The following is an 18,520-nucleotide window of genomic DNA, read 5'->3' on the forward strand; positions in this document are numbered from 1 at the left end:
GACGAGGAAATGCTGGCGGCCATGGGCTTCGCTTCGTTCGGTAGACCCCGTCGAGAGCGACGGCAACGGGAGGTGCAAGTACCGAGCACCAAGACAGATGCGTTAGCGCAATTAATGCCCGGCACGGAGCTCGCGGCGCAGCGTGGGGAGTTCTCGGCTGGAAGCGTGGAAAATGGTCAGCATGGCGTGTTGTATCTTTTGTGCAAAGATAATGACATCGATGAGCTGGATGTTGCTTTGAGGGGAGATAGCAAGGAGGAAGACAACATCGAAGAGATTGAAGTCCCGTACGCGGCACTGCTGGAAGAACTCGAGCGAGAGAAGCAGAAGTTTGATAAGTTTGACAGCGCGCAGTTCTTGAATGCTCGCGCTGCGACCAATGCGTATGAGAAGTTGGGGAGACATCGGTTCTTGAATCGATCGGCTATGAAGTTGGTGACGTTGGATCACGTCTTCGAGTGGACGAGAAGGTTACATCAGCGGCAAGAAGAACAGCTCAGCTTTGCTGACATCTGTGGAGGCCCCGGAGGGTTCTCTGAGTATCTGCTGTGGCGAGCTGGGGAAACCGGTGGAGGCTTGAAAACCACGAACGAGAAATTGCAGTGCATTCATGGCTACGGCATTACGCTGAAGGACGCAGCAAACCATTGCGACTGGCGTCTGCCACCAGAGTTCCGCGATCTGTTTGAGGTTTGCTACGGTGAGGACGGCACGGGAAATCTCTACTCCGTCGCTAACATTCACAACCTTCGCGACGTGGTTCGAGCACGAGACCCGAACGGTGTGGGCTTGGTCGTGGCAGACGGAGGCTTTCTTGATGCTCGCTCGCAATCCAACCAGGTTTGAATTGTGTTTTCCTTGCTACCAAAAATGTGTTGCAGAACTTTAATCATGAGGCCTCTGCGGTGGTTCACCCCCAGGAGTCCATGATGACTCGGCTCATCTTGGCTGAGGTGATAGCCATGTTCGCAGTGTTGCGCGTCGGAGGGGATTTCGTTTGCAAGACATTCGAGTTGGCGACACCTGCTATGCTGGAGCTTTGCTGGATCCTGCATCGGTCTTTTGAGCGATTCGCAGTCGTCAAACCAGTTGTAGGATGCATCATGGTTTACACAACTTTTTTAAAGTACTAATATGCTGGTGGTATGTTTTCTTACAGACCAGTCGCCCAGCGAGCTCGGAGCGATACATTATCGCACGAGGTCTGCGCCTGAACCATCTCGATTCGAAGCTTGTGAAGGCTCTTGAGGCGCATCTGGCTCGAAGCAGCAACGGCGACGCCAATGACAAATTTGAGCATCGATTTCTCCTCAAGAGAACTCAGATGCTCGAGGATGTGGACTTCCTGCAGTATATGGCGACAGCTAACGAGGCTATCGCGAAAGTCCAAGTCCAAGCTTGCAGACGCATCAATGGATATGCTGCCAACAAGAAGAAGAGGTAACTTACGTATGTGAACCTTACAAGGTCCCAGCAAAACCTGACATGAGACTATGTATGTGTGCTGTAGGAAAACACGTGGATCCGACGCTGGGGTTAATCCGAAGCAGTATTACCGCTGCTGGAAGCTCGGAGATATTCCTCGCCATGAATCCGAGTGATAGAAGCCGTAAATGGTCGTGGAGGAAACAGCTCTAGTTGGTTGTCATACTTCGCAGTATCTTCTGGAAAAGATCGTTCGCTCCATCGACGGAATACACCCCAACACAGCTCACACGCACCTTCTTCTGCAGAGTCCGCCCCAATTTCCGTCTGTTCATTGGAGAAAGCATAGGAACTTCCTGCTCCGCCGCGATCGCTACTATTTCTGCGATTTCTTGCGCTACCGCCTCGCATCCCTCGAGGTCAGTCGCGATAACCAGTAAACGAATCTTCTTGTTGAGGAGGCCTCTACGCACTTCGTGTAGCCCCAGCACCAATCGACGAGATCGCTTGTCTTGCTTGGGATTTAGACTATGTGCACGTTCCTGTGCTCAAGACATCACACCCCGTTAGCACAGGGTGACTAAATCCCAAATGTTACTGTAGATTCACTTACCTGCAACGCGGCCAGTCGCTTCAAGAATGTAACAACAAGGTCCTGCAAATCCGGCGACTCTGTAGGCTTTGGCAACAGCAACAACACCTTGTTAGAAGTGGCAGGCGATATAATCTCTGCATAATCCGGGTAGTACCTGAAGGAGGCAAACTGGCACGCGTTTCGTCTCTTCATGTATGCTCTCCGCGCCAACCTCCCCACACAGATCCATCAGGCGTGCTGTTACTACACGACCACCATATCGAGAGCCATGCATTGCGTTAGCAGCATTCTCCGCGTCTTGCGAATCGCTGTAAGTCACAGTGACATCTCCCGTCGTCTCGTCCAATTGCATCTCCTCCACAGCTCCATGCTTGGTAAAAATCTGCATCACTTCTTCTCTCACATCTTCCACTTCATCGGGATCTTCCAGCTCTTCGGGCGTCAGCATCCCTTGCACCACCACAATGGCTGCATTCTCCATCTTCTCCTTGTCTATCCAAGCACAGGTCACTGTCTTCCCTCCAAACACGTTTCCATTGAACGCAGTGAACGCCTTTGCTGCATCCGCTGGATCCCGAAACTCCACAACCACATCCCCCACCAACAAATCACCGTTCTCTCCTCTTTCTCCATCTTCTTGGGCAACTATCAACTCTTGTAACTGTCCAAAGCGAGAAAAATCGTCGCGAACTTCCTCCTGCAGCTCGTCCGCTTCGTCTTCCAGTTCTTCGGCTGACACAAGACCGCGAACTCGAAACTTGCAATTTACTGGAGAAAAGTGGAGACTTTGGTCGATACTACTCTTGAATTCGGACTTTCGTTTGCGGCGCTTTGGTTTTGCCAGAGCTGGTGGAGGCGGTGGAAGCGCTGGAGGTTTGACTTGGAAAGGAGGGTCCGGTAAAGCGGTTAACGGCTGCTGCTGCGGTTTCTTTCGCCTTCTTCTTGATGTTTTCGGTCTCACAACGGCGGTTGCATCGATTGCAGCTTGGATATACGAGCCGAGCGTCGCCGGTTTGCTCTGGGGAGCTGCAGCAGCAGTTCCTGGTTGTCCCATTCAACCTGAAGTCCCACTCCACGCGCGCGTGTGGTTGACTTTCTAGGCTGTTTCTAAATGTTTCTGAACAAAGTTCAGTTTCGTAATATTTCTCAGCAATTTCCTGTGTTTTGTACCGTTTCTAAAAGAAAAGTACCGATGTAGGCATTCCACCCATGCGCCCTCGTTGACAACCATCGCCAAGAGATTCGCGCACTGCTGCTGCGGGATGCAACAGACGCCTGATGGACAAAAGCCCTGACATCCTGTCAAGTACTGGGTTGTGGCAACTTACCCCTTGATGTTATGCATACTTGAAATCAGGGGCGTAACCAGAGCCTTTTTCTACCCCCCCCTAATCGGGCCTAGTTACGCCCCTGCTTGAAATGGAAAAGAACTTTGAACGGATACTTAGACGTCATCCGATTTTCCCACAGCTTCATCGCCGAGGAAGCGTAGCGTTCAAATAGTGAGGATGTACTCGAGAAAAGCATATCAACCATACTGTAATAACTCGCTGTATTGTAACTACAGTATCCAATTGACTTCCTATGAATGGTGAAACATGAACGTGTTTCACCTCAGGCTATCTCAAGAGGCCTCATGACGCGCGGCTAGGAGTGGTAAAAGTCTCGGTAACTCTTAACAATAGCTACGGTCGTCGGGTCAGCATCGGGCAAAAACCTAGCGGGGTTCTTACCTTGCTCTCTCCATCTTGTAAACTGCGCTTTCTGTAAGTTGGAGATGACAAGTTTGTCGGCGAAAGGTGCATCTTGCTTCGCGGTGTAAAGCATCTTTGCCAAGTCCCCTTCGCCGAAACGCTCCCTCAGAACAGCGATAATTTTCACGGCTAGATCATCATCTGTGCGTTCCAGCTCGCGCAGGTACAAGACCCAAGTGCTGAACGTGGGGCTTTGGAAAATGTCGTCTCCCGCCTTGTCCAATTTGAGGAGTTTGAACACGTCGACTTCCGTTTTACTTGTCCATTCCGAGAAGAGCGCGTTCTGCACTTTTGTCGCGGCATTACTCGATCTAGGCACCTCCTTCGCAGCGAATGTCATCTTTGCAAGGGCTTCATCACTGTAGTGCGCGTGTAACCCATACATCATCGCTGTCGTCAACAACCCGTCGACTGGACTCTCATCTTTCCGCCTGATCAAGAACGAAATCCAGCTGCGAAATTCCGGCCTGGCAAAGATGTTGTCTTCTCCACGGTCAAGTTTGAAGAGCTTGAACGCGCCGTCTGCCCTTACGTCACTGCTAATCCAATGGGCGAACTGGACGGCCTGCAATTCCTTTGCAGTCGACGCCGTGGCCGATACTTCTCTCTCCGTAGCTAGCATTTTCGCCAGGGATTCGTCTCCAAGTTGAGATTTCATCGTTAAGTACATCGCTGCATTTGCCGCTTCGGGGTTCGTCTTGAACGACATGGCCACGGTTTTCTTCCACTCCAGAAACTTGGCATTCGTGAACATGTTGGATGCTTTGTTGCCAAGGTTGAAGTGTTGAAACAGTCGGTTGGCGGCCTTTTGCTTGTCCGACGTCATCTTGTAGATGAGCTGCGCAGCGCCGGGAATGTCGCCAATTCCGATTCCTCTCTCTTCGTCATTTTCATCCACTACTGGCCTCGAGTGGCCGCCGCTTGGTCTGGTCGTGAGCTTGGTCTGGTCGTGAGCTTGGTCAGGGCCATGGAGACCGTACCATGGAGCAGTATGGACAATGGCAGTGTTCGTCGCCGAGACACCGCTGACGCATGCTAAGAAAGCAAGCGCAACCAATAACTTGCCGGCGCCGCAGAACCGAGCGGGCATACTGGGCACGGGATTATAGTTCTGCACCTTGGACGGCAAATTTCGAAGTGGCAGTCAAAGCTCGTGATCGCGAAGAATTCTGGATGGAGGGCCCAGTGTAATGCCGATAAGCTTACTTAAAGTATGCCTGCGGTCATGTATACAGTGACCAACCAATCCCATTAAAGCATCGTCCACGAAGATCGACTCCCAGGTAAACGATAGTGGCTGCTTGCACCGGGCCAGCCAGTAAGAGATCTTGAGATGTGCTTAGAGCTACAGCTGGTGATTTGACGTTCAACACTCCAAAATCGGTGAAGGAACTCATTCATTTGCGAAAAGGACGAGAAGGAGGCAAGCGGACGTCGGCAGGTGCGAGGCCGTCGAAATGCACGCCCCTGCTAGCTAGGAGAGGGTGTGCGTGTGTGCTAAGATCATGGTATCATTTGCGTGTTAGCTGGGGGGAGTTGTGCGCACAGGGCCAACACAAGCACGCGGTATTTGCGGAGGCGGGCCCAGCGACGAGCATTCCAGCGAGCCGAGCACTGTTCTCGCCAGGTGAGAGAATCTTTTTATCGCAGGAGCGCAGCGACTGCCTTTGCGGAGCGCAGCGGAGCAAAGCCATTTCCCGCGGATGACATCCGTCCTGCGGGAAGGTCGTCACATTGTGGGGTGATCGGCTGCCTATACAAACTCCAAGATATCACCGAAAATAGACTGTGTACGTAAGTCCTGCCGTGTCTGCAGACAACCTGCAGAGCCGGGCACAGATAACGACGATGCTGATGACCAGCGATGGCACTCGTTTTGTCTCACAATGCCTTCGTTTTTGTTGATGTGCAGATCACGGCGTCAATCATGGTGTTCAGCGGGACTCCCGCTGCGGGAGAAAACGTTAAAAACACACAAATAAGCAAAAACGGTGGCCAAAGACGGTGACCGTCACCGCCTTTATTTAACAAAATGTATTAATAGTGTCGAAGCTCTGTGGGCATCCAGCGCACGCAATTTTCGTCGTGGCGGTGTCAGGGGATAGCGAGTAGGTTACTACCTGGCCCTGATTTCATTCTAAGATACCTGGGCTGGGGTTGCAGGCAGCTCAGGACGTAAGGTAATTAGTGGGCACTAACAGGGCTTTGCTAAGTTCAAATAGGCGGACACCCTGCTACTTAGCTACTCTGAGCAAACAGCGCCATTGCATCATACGCTAGCACAGTCTACGATAGGGTCTCTGCTCAAAGGTGGCAGAGCTGCATCTAGTAAGCTTGACAAGCATCCCTGCTCTACCGTAGTTCATGTTGCAGTAACCGCGATGAGCGCTCTCCTCCCATTGCGTGGCAGCCATGACGAGCAACAACTACAGCGGTGCCATTAACGCTAGATGTTACACATGTACGCTACATCTACTTTAGATCAGTACGAACACATAATATGTGTATTATAGGCCCTCCCATATCGCCCCGGGCAACGCGAGTGCATTACTTGAGTAGATCAAATACGTTGCCTCATCACCCCACCCCTCCCTACCTACGGACTCACCAGTGAACACTGGCGGTAATCTAGCTACACGTATACTTCCTAGCCGACGCAGCCTGGTGGAGCAGTGTAACATGCGCTGTAGGTCTAAAAACTCGCATTGGGCGACATCACTCGATCTAGCAGTACCTAGCAATCCTATCAGAGTTGGTGCAACTACTTACACGTGCATCCAGCATTCAGACAGGGTAGTATTGTCAATTCCGTTGAAAATTTCCAAATCGGGCCGATTTCGAAAATCGACCAATACATATTCAAGTACAGATCGAAACGGCTCCAAACAAGAATGCCATATGTAAATCGTACTTAATCGAGTTCCAATAGACAATCCAAGTGGCCGGGGCGATTGGGGAGCGATTTGGCTGGGGCGATTGCAATCGGCCGGTTCGGAAATTTTGAGTAGAACCCACAATACAACCTCGTCAACAGCTCGACAGTCTCTTTGAGTACCCTAAAGGGTCCAAATACGTGAGCGTCGCGAGTAGTAAGTTAGTTAGTGGTCTTCTCCGCAAACATGTTAGTGACTTTCACAACCCACAAACTTACAGTGGATTGATGCGTTTCTTCCCTAGATACAAACACTGTGTCATTCTCCGGTCTGGTCCAAGGTAGCGACGCCGGACGTGGCATCTTTCCTAAGTAACTTACGTGGAATTACTCAAAACTCAGTGAAATATACTCACAATTAAGTAGCACCCGTTGCCGAGTCCACGTTGAGGTCCAGCGCACTGTTGGTTGCTTGCGTACAAATAACGAAGAGTTCAAAAGGATGGCTTAGTGGTGGGTTACCTGCTACACACGAGGAAATTTGCAAAATGTTAATGTCTGGCTTGCAAGCACCTACATTCATGTTATACCAGTAGTCGTCACCGCGGGCGGAAATTGTATATACTCGAACAGTTACCAGTAACAGGCCTCAACCCTCGCATGTAGCATGATTTACCATGGTTCAGGTAAGGGGCTGGTCAGGCTGGCTGGAGCTGGTTCTCGGTCCGGTGAGCGAAGGGGTAGGCGAACTACTCGGTTTTGACTCTGTCTGCTTTTTGTCCAAAATGAACAAAACATAGGCACTTTACTCAAAACCCGAGAACCACCTCGGCGATTGAGTTCTCGGGTTCCTGCAACGTTATCAGTCATCATTTTACAACGTCACAACGCTGTTACGGCAACGTTAGGGCCTTATTGCGACGTTATTAGCAACATGGGTACATGGTAGGACAAGGTCGGACTTGTAATTTATCGGATAAATTCCTCGTGTGTTGCACATAGGTAATTTATTTCTGAGGTATTATCTGTGCTGAATGAGTACATAGTAGGCTCACGAGGTGCGCAAATCTATCGAGCCGCTCACTGAGGACTTCAGATGTGAGGGTGGGAGAGTTCTGAAGTGGCACACACCACGAGTACACTTTTGTGAGCGCAAAGTATGCTAACAGAGGCTCAAAATGTGAATACTCTGGTGTTCGGATTCATTTATCTCTGCACGGGTACGTTTTATCGCGGATGCCAATGGTTTTCTGGGCTGTACTTCTTCGACAACGAGACATAGTTCTTCTTGTAAGAGTATATAACTAATCAAACGCTCGTAAAAGCGTTTCAAAAGTGACCATTATATTTTTTCCGTAACCATTAACGTTGCTCTTTTGATAACGTAGCTCTCGCAGTAACGTTGCTTGCTAACGTTGCCCTTCGATCACATCGCCCATTAACTTTCTTCGAGGTAAGTTGTTGGTGACAGTATTGCACGGCAGCAAACCCTACTGATAAATCAAGTAACATACCAGGTCCACGTCGCTGGTTATAACATTATGATATTGTGAGTGTACGGACACTTTCATTATGCATTCAATGCTGTACCATCGTGCATTGACTAGTTTAAAAATTATTCTCTTACAAACTAGTTGACCTCTTCTCAGAAAATCTGGAATAATAGTAAACGCTGAAGTTCCGCGTCTACTACGGAAGTTCCGCGTCTACTGTATAAAGTCGTGTCAGAATCTATAAGATAAAACTATTAGGTGCACGTCCATTACATTCGGTTTCTATTCAGTTATACTCTCATTGTCTCAGTACATCCGCCAGATTATCAATGACTATATTGCCAGGTTCGTGTACTTCACCTACAATAAATAGGCTTCAATATATTAACAGTATGAAGTGTAAAAGGCTTAGTACGAGTGGTGATACCGTCAATCGCGCATCATAATTGTTAGGTAAAACCAGTTAACGTTGCGCAAGAACTATTAAAGCTCGTAGCTAAAGGGTTAACGTCGCTGTAAAATTTGGAACTTAAGCAGCGTAAGACTTGAATTGCTGCCTGTTGCTTAGCCGATAAACCATAGCTGTTCATGCTTATATTTTACGTATTACTGTGTACAATAACTACCTCACATCGACACATGCAACAAATGGACGTAGAATCTATTATCAAACTCATCTACGGTAGCATTATCGAAGTGATGCATAAATGTATCGTCACAGTTAATCTACCAGAAGGGTCGCAGGTTCTAGCCGACATGTCCATGCTAAGCGTTAAACAGATTCCTCATCAGTTGTGTGCTGTAATTTAATAGCAGTGATATCAAAGTAGATTGCGATCTTGTTCTAAATCATACGGTATACATCGCTGTTTTCTTAAAAATGGACTCAATATATGTATAGGCATAGTATGCAGATGCGTGATCCTGCCTCCATTTAATATGCTTCCTATACTACGCGCTGGCTAAGTCACCGTAGTGCTATCCTTTCTCATTATAGTAAAGTACTTTGCTAAGTTTTATAGCGATCATGTAATGGCGGATGCGTCTGACCCAGGTAATACAATTGAATAGTTTGGCGGTTGATAACTATAAGTACGCCTTGGGGAAGGCATTGTACCCTTTGAATACTAGCTTTATATAAGAACAGAGGAAGTTGGACAAATCACATTAACGGGCAATGTGAACGTGCAACGCTAAAAATAAAGCAACGTTATCTTGGATTAACGTTAATGCGCAACGCTAAACATAATGCAACGTTATTGAGAAGCAACGTTAGTACTCGGCGATATTTCGAATAGTGTCGACCTCATTCGATTAAACCTAAGCGCTTGGGCGCAAATGCTTCGCAAACGTTTAGGACGACAATCGTATAGGTGTACGGAAATTACAGAACATAATTACAAGCAACGCGAAGCAGCAGCCATTATGTCAGGGACCTGGACGATGATAGTGGTTTGGTAACATCGGTACTCTGCTAGATGTGGACTTCCCTCTCGGCCCGCACGTCCTTGTCGTCCCGCGACTTGAAGCTGAATACCAACGTCAAAACAACATAGAGACATAAATATTAATGAAGCAGTGTTATCAATCATAGAGCAGCATTAGCAGACAATAGAGCGCAGAGCAACGTTACCTTTAGTATTCGCGGGAGGAGGGGGGGGGGGGGGCAGACTCTCGCAGCTTGACCATTTCTGATGCCAATGCGTTCAGCTTGCCCGTACGAGGCATCCTGCCGCTTTTGCCGCCTCCTTAACAGCCTTAATACATTACCAAATAAACAATAACAAATTACCAAAGTTAATGCACATATAACAAGCAACATTAATGCACACCTGTAAGAAGCAAGATCAAACTTACGTAATTCGTGAAGTCGCTTGGCTTGCCCCACCCTTTAACAGCGGGCGCGTAGGGCTATCGTAATGTTTCCAGGAGGTGGCTGCGCGGTCCGAGCTGGTTTTCTGAAATGGAGGGCTGAGATTCTCCCTCTTTTCCTTAAGTACAGCTTCTTTCCGTTTAAGTTCGAAATTAATCGAGGTAAACCCTCACTTCAAATGAGTATTTTAATCCTGAGGGAAAATCCGGCCTGAATGAGGGATTTGGTTGTCACGTATTTTACGCGTCATTTATTTTTTGGGCGACGTTATTCTTGTTATTGCAACGTTATTGAGCTGAGGTTAGGTCTAGTTAACGTCGGTTTTGTTCATTTTGGACAAAAAGCAGCTTGGTCCGCCGACTGCTGATTGGCTAGATTCCCTGTACCCACCCCTGTCTGTGCATTCCCCAGAAAACGTCCATGCGCTCAAAGACGCCACATCGTTTTGTGCTGCTCAGGGCGGTTGCTGTGTTGCTGCAGTCTTACTGTGTTTCTACAGCTTTGTACGGCACTGTTGTGTGGATTTCACGCGTTCTCTTCAGCGGCTCAAGTGGAGCCTGGCGCACGGCGAACAGCACACTTCCAGCACCGACCACCATCGGTAACAGACGTGGAGAGCTGAGTGCTGGGCTCAGTCTCAGGGGAAAGCCCGACGCGGCTTTATTTGAGATATATTTATGTCATATTGTGCTTTGCAGATAAATGTCGCCCCGTTTTATGGCCTAGATCGAGGAAGGCCGGTCCACAAATCAGGGTACAAAACAGAGGCGGTAGCTCGATTTACTTAGATCGACCTCGAATTGCGCTTTTGAAAACGCAAAAGGGATCGATTTACCGTAGATCGACCTCGTTCTGCCCAGATCCACCAGGAGATCGACCTCGAGCCCTGATTTGGATTGTCGTAGCTCGAGTTATTAGCTGGTCTAAATAGATCGATCTGTCCCTTTCTTTGACCTCGTTTTATTAAATCGACCTCGACTTAATGATAAATCGAGGAGACAAAACGTTTGCAAAGCACAATACATTTTTATTTATATCGAAAAGTAAATATTATAGCATCCAGCACAACAAATACTTTTATCTAGTGCTTTGACCACGTATCGAGTGCAGTACAAGCCCCAAGTACGCATTATTAATATCACTGCAAAGGTACCTTGAAACGATATTGTACCGTCATTGTGGTACAGATTTAGATAGTGATGCCTCTGGATTGTGATAAAAAGTGGTCTCCCGAGGCTATCACTACGGAGAGGATCGTCTGTATACAGTTGCTGATGTGGAGGATTTGATTTGATGACTTCATGCTACGTTGTCAGAAATCTCCCACGCGCCCGCCCAATGGCAGATCGCCTAAAAATAAAACATTAAACTAGTTGAGCACCACGTTCGCTGCGCTTCGGCATGTTGCTTTAGGGCCGACGCCTCAAACTATGTATACCACATAGTTTTGGCCGACGTCCCCCAGTCGATCTGGTCAGAATGGCCAATATGAAGCCGACAACTGGTAACCAGAGAGGCGAGAACACGCCAAAGGTAGGTCTTCAAGAAAGATATCCATACGTATGGATAGGAGAGCAGTAAATCACCGACTTATCGGTGATGTTGGGGCCTCCAGGCCCCGACATCTCCGACATTTGCACCCGAACTCCGACAATCTCCGCCGCCGGCGGAAGCACGTGGAAGGCTATCAGGACACTATCAGACTGTAGTTTGACGTAGTTAGGAGTATCTGCACAAATGTATTACTTGCGAGGTATCGTGAACGCAAAGTAGGCTTGGATGTTCAGGTTCATTGGTATCTCCGACGACCTGAACGATGGGTGCGAGCGGCGTATACGTCCAGGCCCTTTGCCTAGTAGTATTCACCTGTTGTAGGAATGAAGTCCGCGCTATCAGATGCTCTAGATGCAAATAAGGAGACATATATGTGAACGCAAAGCGACTGCTGCGTGATAGCGCAAGTTGCACGTCCTCTAGGCCCGCTACGCAATGCATTCTTCAGTAGTACATCGTAGCTAGAAGAAAGAGCACGATGGCATCCTCCTGACACTAAATTGAAGCCGTAGGCCCCCGCAACAGAGCCCTTAACGCAGTTATTCACTGTATTGAAGATGCACTATGTAAGGGTGACTCCCACACTAAAGTAGGGTCTCTAAACTACATACCATGCTCCGTGTAGATCGAGCGCGCCCTACGAAGGTTGTCAAGAAGCTTTGAGCCGCCCAAAGCGTGCTACAGCAGCGTGACGGTGTTGAAGGGGAACCGGGACACTGAAGCGGGACACATTCGGTGGCAAACGGTCACATTAGGTCCGATCCGGTGCAAATCGGTGGTGGGACATTCCCTAGCATTTTCGATACACCCAAATCACCCAGACTGACAAATCGATATGTCTCTGGTATTGTATGGGTCGGGCATGAAAGGAATAATATCTTTGTTGTAAAATATTCACGGATCTGGATATGGGTCACACTGACCCGCAGCCTTCCGATAGATAATCTACCAAAGCTCGGACAGAGGGCACATCGATGTCGGGCGCATCCTCAAGAGGTTTGGTACATAATGTACTTATGTTAGACCTGGCACCTGCCGGGATGTGTCGGATTAGTTATATTTCGGCACTCTTGTTTTGTTTATTTCGGCACAGTGCAAGTTTAAGGAAATAAAGTATGCATTTTACTACAATTTCTCTAGCATATCGAGCTGTTTAGCCTGGAAGATGCCTTCAAGGGCTAGAGAAGTCAACGAAGTGCGCTTGTCGTTCAGTTCACACTTCAATACGGAAAAATCGGATTCGACGAACGCCGTATTCGCGAATACAATCCGCAGCAGAACTGGCGGAGATGTGAAATTGTCTTTGGAGCAGCAGCGTTTTGAACTGAATCCCAGGCGTCGTTGAAGCTGGTGTCATACGATTCTTCCTCCAGGGCTGTGCGAACCAGCTCATCAAGCAGATTTGCTTGACACAGCTCTCGATGCTCCCGTTCAACGGCTTCAATTTTTGCCTCACTCCAAAACAAAGCCAATTGATCGCGGCGAGGATTCAAAATATCTTCTGCAAACTGGCGAGGAGGGACTGTGACAAGCTCAGCTGGCATTACTGGCGGAGCCAAAGATGCGGCAGCGTCATTGTTGCTGTCTCGCTCAGCTTGTACATGCTCCATACCTTCAATTAGATGCAGTACAAAATTGCCAAGCTGCCTCAGAATCGATTTTTTGTCGGCATCTGCAGCACTATTCATGTGATTCTTGACGAACGTCCCCTGGTCTGGAATGTAAATGTTGCTCTTTTAGCAAGTACTTCGTAGAAATCGTGTCATTAGCGCTATATTGGAATTCAGAGCTAGGTACGCGTTCAACTCGTAGCAGTTTGCGAAGGCGATCTACAAGGAGCTCAATCATTTGCTGTGAGAGCAGGACATCCTTCCCCTGTATCTTGACAAACGTGACGTTCACCACCACCATTATCCCACAAACAACAGCTGCATTGACCCACCATGATGGCGTTGGTGCCGCAGACACGTTTTCATTGAGGTGTTCTTCGAGGCGAAAATGGTTTTTAATATCCACTGCAATGCGTTTCCCATGTACAGCCACCGATTAGTTAGTTTTTTGGCGACACCTCTTAGTTCAGTAATCAGCGTTGTCTGGCGGCGAAGGTGAACAACTAAATCCTTTGTCTTCTTCACAAAGTCTCCATTCCCAACAATTGCAAAACCGGCTTTTATGACCAGGTCCATCTGATGAGCAGCACATCACACTCTCAGCACCGAGTGGGTGGCCTCTTTCTTTAAAAGAGTGACCACTCCTCCATGACGGCCTGTCATAGTGTTCTCTCAATCCGATGAAATACCAACCAACTTCTGTCTTCAGTTAGCGAACAAAATATCGAGTACTCGAACAATCAGTTGAACTTGGACCACAGCAGTGTGGCAGTCAAACATAGGGACCGCGATCAAGTGTAGGTTGACTAGCACGCTGTTGACGGCAACACGAACACGCTGATCCATGAAAGAGCGATCGGTGTGGGTTGTGATGTCGCAAGCAAATGCAAACCCCCACATATTGGGGTCTGCGATGAGGTTGCTGATGCGTTGAAACGAATAGGCAACTAGAATACGAGCATAAGTGCCTGCCATAGCGTCAGTCATACCGTAAAGCTTCGAGTTCCCTGTAGCGTTGTAGTGCTGCTGAATTACTGCTGCCGTCTGCCGAAAAGAAAACCCAACCGAGAGATGTTTGACCGAAAGAGTAAACCAGAAGTGATAGATACTACATAAGTATTATGCAGTATCTATCACTTCTAACCTTTTATCGTTGTAAGTCCAGCCGCATTTATTTCAAGGTTTAGGTAAGATTGAATGCATTTAACCTACCTATCTAGGTAACGACCAATACCCAGCCGCATTTACCGAAAATCTATCGGAACTTCCGAGTGTAGCAGCGGCGCTCAACCTGATGAGCCTCCCTCTGATGGGCAAGGAGCAAGATCCGAGCGTGTTGCATGCACTGTCAGCGCGACATTCTGTGCTGTTGCGCAGCCGTTCGTATAGCGTCTTCGGACGCACGCTTTACAGCCCAGAACGAGCGCCGAACTAATAGACTTAGATTGATCATTTACAGCTATCCAGACACTACGCTAGTCGCTGCAGCGACTGCACTAAACACGAATGCCATCTTTCCCACAACCCCGCTCAGGCAGGCGGAGACGAATGCCGAAACAACCACAGGTAGCGTTCTAGCTTGAACATTAAGTCGCCTTGGCATTATAAGTACACCCTGACCCCTAAAACCACTTTACCCTTGGGGCACAAAACCCTAGACCCCCTTCTACCTCCCCCCGAAGGGAGAGCACCTCGCTTCGCTCGGTAGTTTGCAGGACCCGCCTGCGGCGGGCGTTGGTGCTATCGTTCTCATTTAAGTACGACACCAAGCAACCCAAAAAGTGGCTAAGCTTATTCGGTTAATTAATTTCAGAAGTGGCTAGTCGGCAATCAAAAAAGTGGCATCCACACGCTCGCTGCCTAAAACACACGCATCCAAAGCCAGCGAACTTCGCGCCTCCATCACGACGGAAGAGTAGAGCACTCGGTTGCCACACCAAACTCAGCCGAGCTACTACACTTCAACTAATTGCGCCAATTTTATTGATTCCCCTGCTCCCCCATGTCTGAGCCGACGCCTCGTTCAGCACGATACTACAGCTATCGCGACTGAGCAATAGAACTATAGGAAGTCTAGCACGGAGCAAATTGCAAATGAAATTGAAGGCTATCAGTAATGTTAACAAGTACATGGCATAAAGTATCCTTACTTAATGGCAAATGCCGCCGCACGCAATGGCGTGATGCGGATCACGCCATTGACAAGTTCGCCACACTGCTGCTGGGACCAAAACGCTTGACGGAGCCGGCGATCGCAGGTGTTAAATCACCTTGCCGCCGTTGTCTCCTCGAAGTAAACCTCGCCCGCGAGGATCACGTAGCTCACGGCCGTATTTAAGCGCGCTTGTACTTGGTCACCTTGCGCGCCGTGTAGCCCGTGGAGGTTAGAGCTGCACGTGCATCTCATTGGCCGTCTTGACGGCCGACGTGCGCAAGTCGAACTGGGACTTGGTGCGGTACGTGGGCTGCAGCAGTAGGTCGTTGGCCTCCTTGACGGCCATGTTCATGGTGGCCACCAACTCGCCGCTAGGCATGACGCAGTCGGCGCCGTCCAGCACGGCGTTGCCCACCTCCTAGACCTTGGCGCGCGTCAGGCGCAGGTTGTTCTGCGTGTACTCGAGCATCTGCGTGGCTACATTCGCGGGCTTGCCCACGGCGTTGCAGCGGCTCACCACCATCTTCTGGTACGCCAGCACGTGCTGGGCGGTCACCTCCACGCACCTGATGCCGCCCGAGGCCTCGAGGATCTCCTCGAAGTTCTACACACCCTCGAAGCTCTCCGCCTAAGAGATGATCTTGGGCGCGATGTACTTAGTCTTCTTAATGCACTCGTTCACGAACGCGCGGATCTCGTGCACGTCGCTGGCCTTACAAATGAAGGACGCCGCGATGAAGTCGATGTCGAGCTCCACGTCCCATTCCAGGTCGCGCTTGTCCTTCTCCGACAGCGCCGGCAGCTCCACGATGAGGTCGGGCAGGTTCACGCCCTTGCGGATGCCGATCTCCTCCGTGGCACGTGATCTCGCCCTGACCCACGGCCGTGCACGCCCGGCGGATGTGTCCGTCCGTCAGGCAGCACTGTGTCGCCCACCTTGATCGTCTCGGCCAGCTGCTGGTACGCTACGGCGAACTTGTCGGGGCTGTGCCTGCATGGTGAAGGAATGCGTCGTTTCGACCCGATGGCGGCTCGCTGTGTAGAGGCTCGCCAAGGGTCGCAATCCCAGCCCACTTTCGCTGAAGCTGCTGCTTGAGGTCGCGAAAGAGTTCGGGAATCACGCCCACCCGCCAAAGCCGATCTCTGGTGACTTACTTAAAGTATGGGACGACGCTTCGCGAGGAGCCGCGGGAGAACTGCCGAACTCCAGGTGAGTGATAGTCCCCTTTTCCCGTCTCTCTTCAAGAAGGCATGTGGGGAAAAACCAGACCTGCTCATTCTTCGTTAAATGAGGCTTGCCTTCGAGTGGCTTGCGTAGCAAGGCTCGAGGAGGCTGCCCCAGGGTGTGGTGTGGTGGGTGAAAATTAGCTACGCGCTGCCTGAAGTGTTCGAGGCCTGCGCGCACTTGAACTTGTCGCCCGTAGCCCTTCGCGCTGACGGAGCGAAAGTCTAAATGAGCAGCTCTACCTACACGACTTCGCCGACAACTACCGCATCAGAACCTTGCACCCACGGTTGGTTACCAGCGACCGGCTGTGGGATGAAGAGGACAAAACTGACTGCGTTGACGAGGCCGCTTGCGACGCCGCGGACTCAACCGCCTCTTGTCGTTCAGCATCTTGAGACTCTTGTCGGGAAACCCCCTGACGTCTACGTTGAAGTTGCCCTTGGACTCGAACATGCGCATGCGCTTCACTCCGATCGAACCCGAAAAGCGCGCTTCCGTCATCGCTGCGCTCTGCCGGAAACTTCTCATTGAAAGATTTTCCCCTCTGAAAGGAGATTGTTTTATGCATATCGTCGCCTATTAAGGGCGCAGTCCTAAAAAAAAGCTCCCTAATTAGTTCCCCTAATCGCTTCAGACTTTTTACTACCCTTTTTACGCAGGCATAAGGTTTGACAGGTAATATAGCCTTAACAAGGGGTCCTAAGGATGTCCAAGTTGAGTTAAAACTTCGCATTTTAAGGTATTTCTGATATCCTCCATACTAACCGTCGCAATCACTGTTTCGTAACTTCGACCCTCGGGTCTTATGGCATTATTAGTTAGTGACAACAGTTCATTTAGAAATGAAACCGACTGATTCTACCTTCTATTAATAACCATTGCGGTACTAAACCCATTTTTTTCGCCGTTTTCGGCCGCAGTCGACGTGATTTCACAGGTCGAAGACCTGTGCTTGGCCTCGGCAAAAAACTTGTAACTTTCCAAAACCGGGTACCAAACCGGGTCTCTCTTTCTTAATTGTAATGTTTAAGCTAATATCTGCCGGAATCGGGTACCCGACGATAAATGCTAAGATTTATGCACATTATTTACCAAAGGCTGATACTAATCGTTTATTATTTACCAAAACCTGCATTCAAACACTTACGGACGCTCCAGCACACTATGAGAGCGTCATGGCTTCGCTGAAGGCGTATCAATTTGCGCCATAATCGACCAAGCTTAGCTGAAGATGACCAACATGACTTGTCTAGGTACAGGCTGCATTTTTTACATATCAATTTGCTCAATACCCAATCACTCTTAGCCGAAGATGCCCAACCTCGTGTCTGTCCCCAATCCAATCAGCTCAACTCGACAGTGACACGAGCATCGTTCGTTTGAATAAGACTTTTTTTCCCTGCGTTGAAGCACCCACTTCCAAGGAATTGGCCCATTAGCGTATTCCTCATTCCGCAATTTACCCCCCAAGCCCTCAAGTTAAAAGCTTGTTTGTTTGTTTGTTTTGTTTTTGAATTGAGGATCATTATTGTCACTTAGCTAACATCCTCAAGTTAAAAGGTCAAGATCAGCACATCATTTCGTTCCGCTACTGTAGCTCTCTCGTCTGATCGTTAGCACACAACATAATACAAAAATGAGCACAGTATACCTTACCTGCAAAATGAATGAAATAGCTCTCTCGTTGCTGGCGCCAACGCAGCCATTGGACGCTGACCAGGGTGTTATGTCACCGATGGCCTCATCAGACCAGGCAACCTCAATTGGTGACTTTCGGTTCCTGAGAACCCACCACGATAAAGAAGAGCGGGGCTTGCTGGTTACCAGCCTCACAAATGTTTGGCTGAAACATCATTTCCGTATCGATACACTTCGATGTGCGCAACTATTTGTTCAATTACGCATTCTCGGGCAGATGCTGCGGCTGCGAAGCAGGCACAGTAGATGCCCACGTTAGAATC

General features: G+C 49.2%; 4 protein-coding genes across 4 annotated transcripts; 1 reads left to right on the forward strand and 3 right to left on the reverse strand.

The window, feature by feature from the left end:
• Positions 1-114: 114 nt before the first annotated feature.
• PHYSODRAFT_485723 (hypothetical protein) lies at positions 115-1,601 on the forward strand (the record flags this gene model as incomplete). Its single annotated transcript, XM_009522632.1, has 3 exons — positions 115-840; positions 1,160-1,440; positions 1,511-1,601. 3 exons carry the CDS (start codon positions 115-117, stop codon positions 1,599-1,601), a joined length of 1,098 nt encoding a protein of 365 aa, XP_009520927.1.
• Positions 1,602-1,634: 33 nt separating this feature from the next.
• Positions 1,635-1,931, reverse strand: PHYSODRAFT_483329 (hypothetical protein; the record flags this gene model as incomplete). Its single annotated transcript, XM_009522633.1, has 1 exon — positions 1,635-1,931. A coding segment is annotated over one exon (297 nt), but the record flags the coding sequence as incomplete, so codon positions are not given.
• Positions 1,932-3,667: 1,736 nt separating this feature from the next.
• Positions 3,668-4,864, reverse strand: PHYSODRAFT_285101 (hypothetical protein; the record flags this gene model as incomplete). The annotated part of the gene is made up of 1 exon (XM_009522634.1): positions 3,668-4,864. One exon carries the CDS (start codon positions 4,862-4,864, stop codon positions 3,668-3,670), a length of 1,197 nt encoding a protein of 398 aa, XP_009520929.1.
• Positions 4,865-15,560: 10,696 nt separating this feature from the next.
• Positions 15,561-17,060, reverse strand: PHYSODRAFT_326633 (hypothetical protein; the record flags this gene model as incomplete). The annotated part of the gene is made up of 5 exons (XM_009522635.1): positions 15,561-15,695; positions 15,756-15,935; positions 16,014-16,181; positions 16,256-16,322; positions 16,930-17,060. 5 exons carry the CDS (start codon positions 17,058-17,060, stop codon positions 15,561-15,563), a joined length of 681 nt encoding a protein of 226 aa, XP_009520930.1.
• Positions 17,061-18,520: the final 1,460 nt, after the last annotated feature.

The sequence above is a fragment of the Phytophthora sojae genome (genome assembly GCF_000149755.1).
Source record: "Phytophthora sojae unplaced genomic scaffold PHYSOscaffold_2, whole genome shotgun sequence".
In the NCBI taxonomy this organism is placed as follows: Eukaryota; Oomycota; class Peronosporomycetes; order Peronosporales; family Peronosporaceae; genus Phytophthora; species Phytophthora sojae.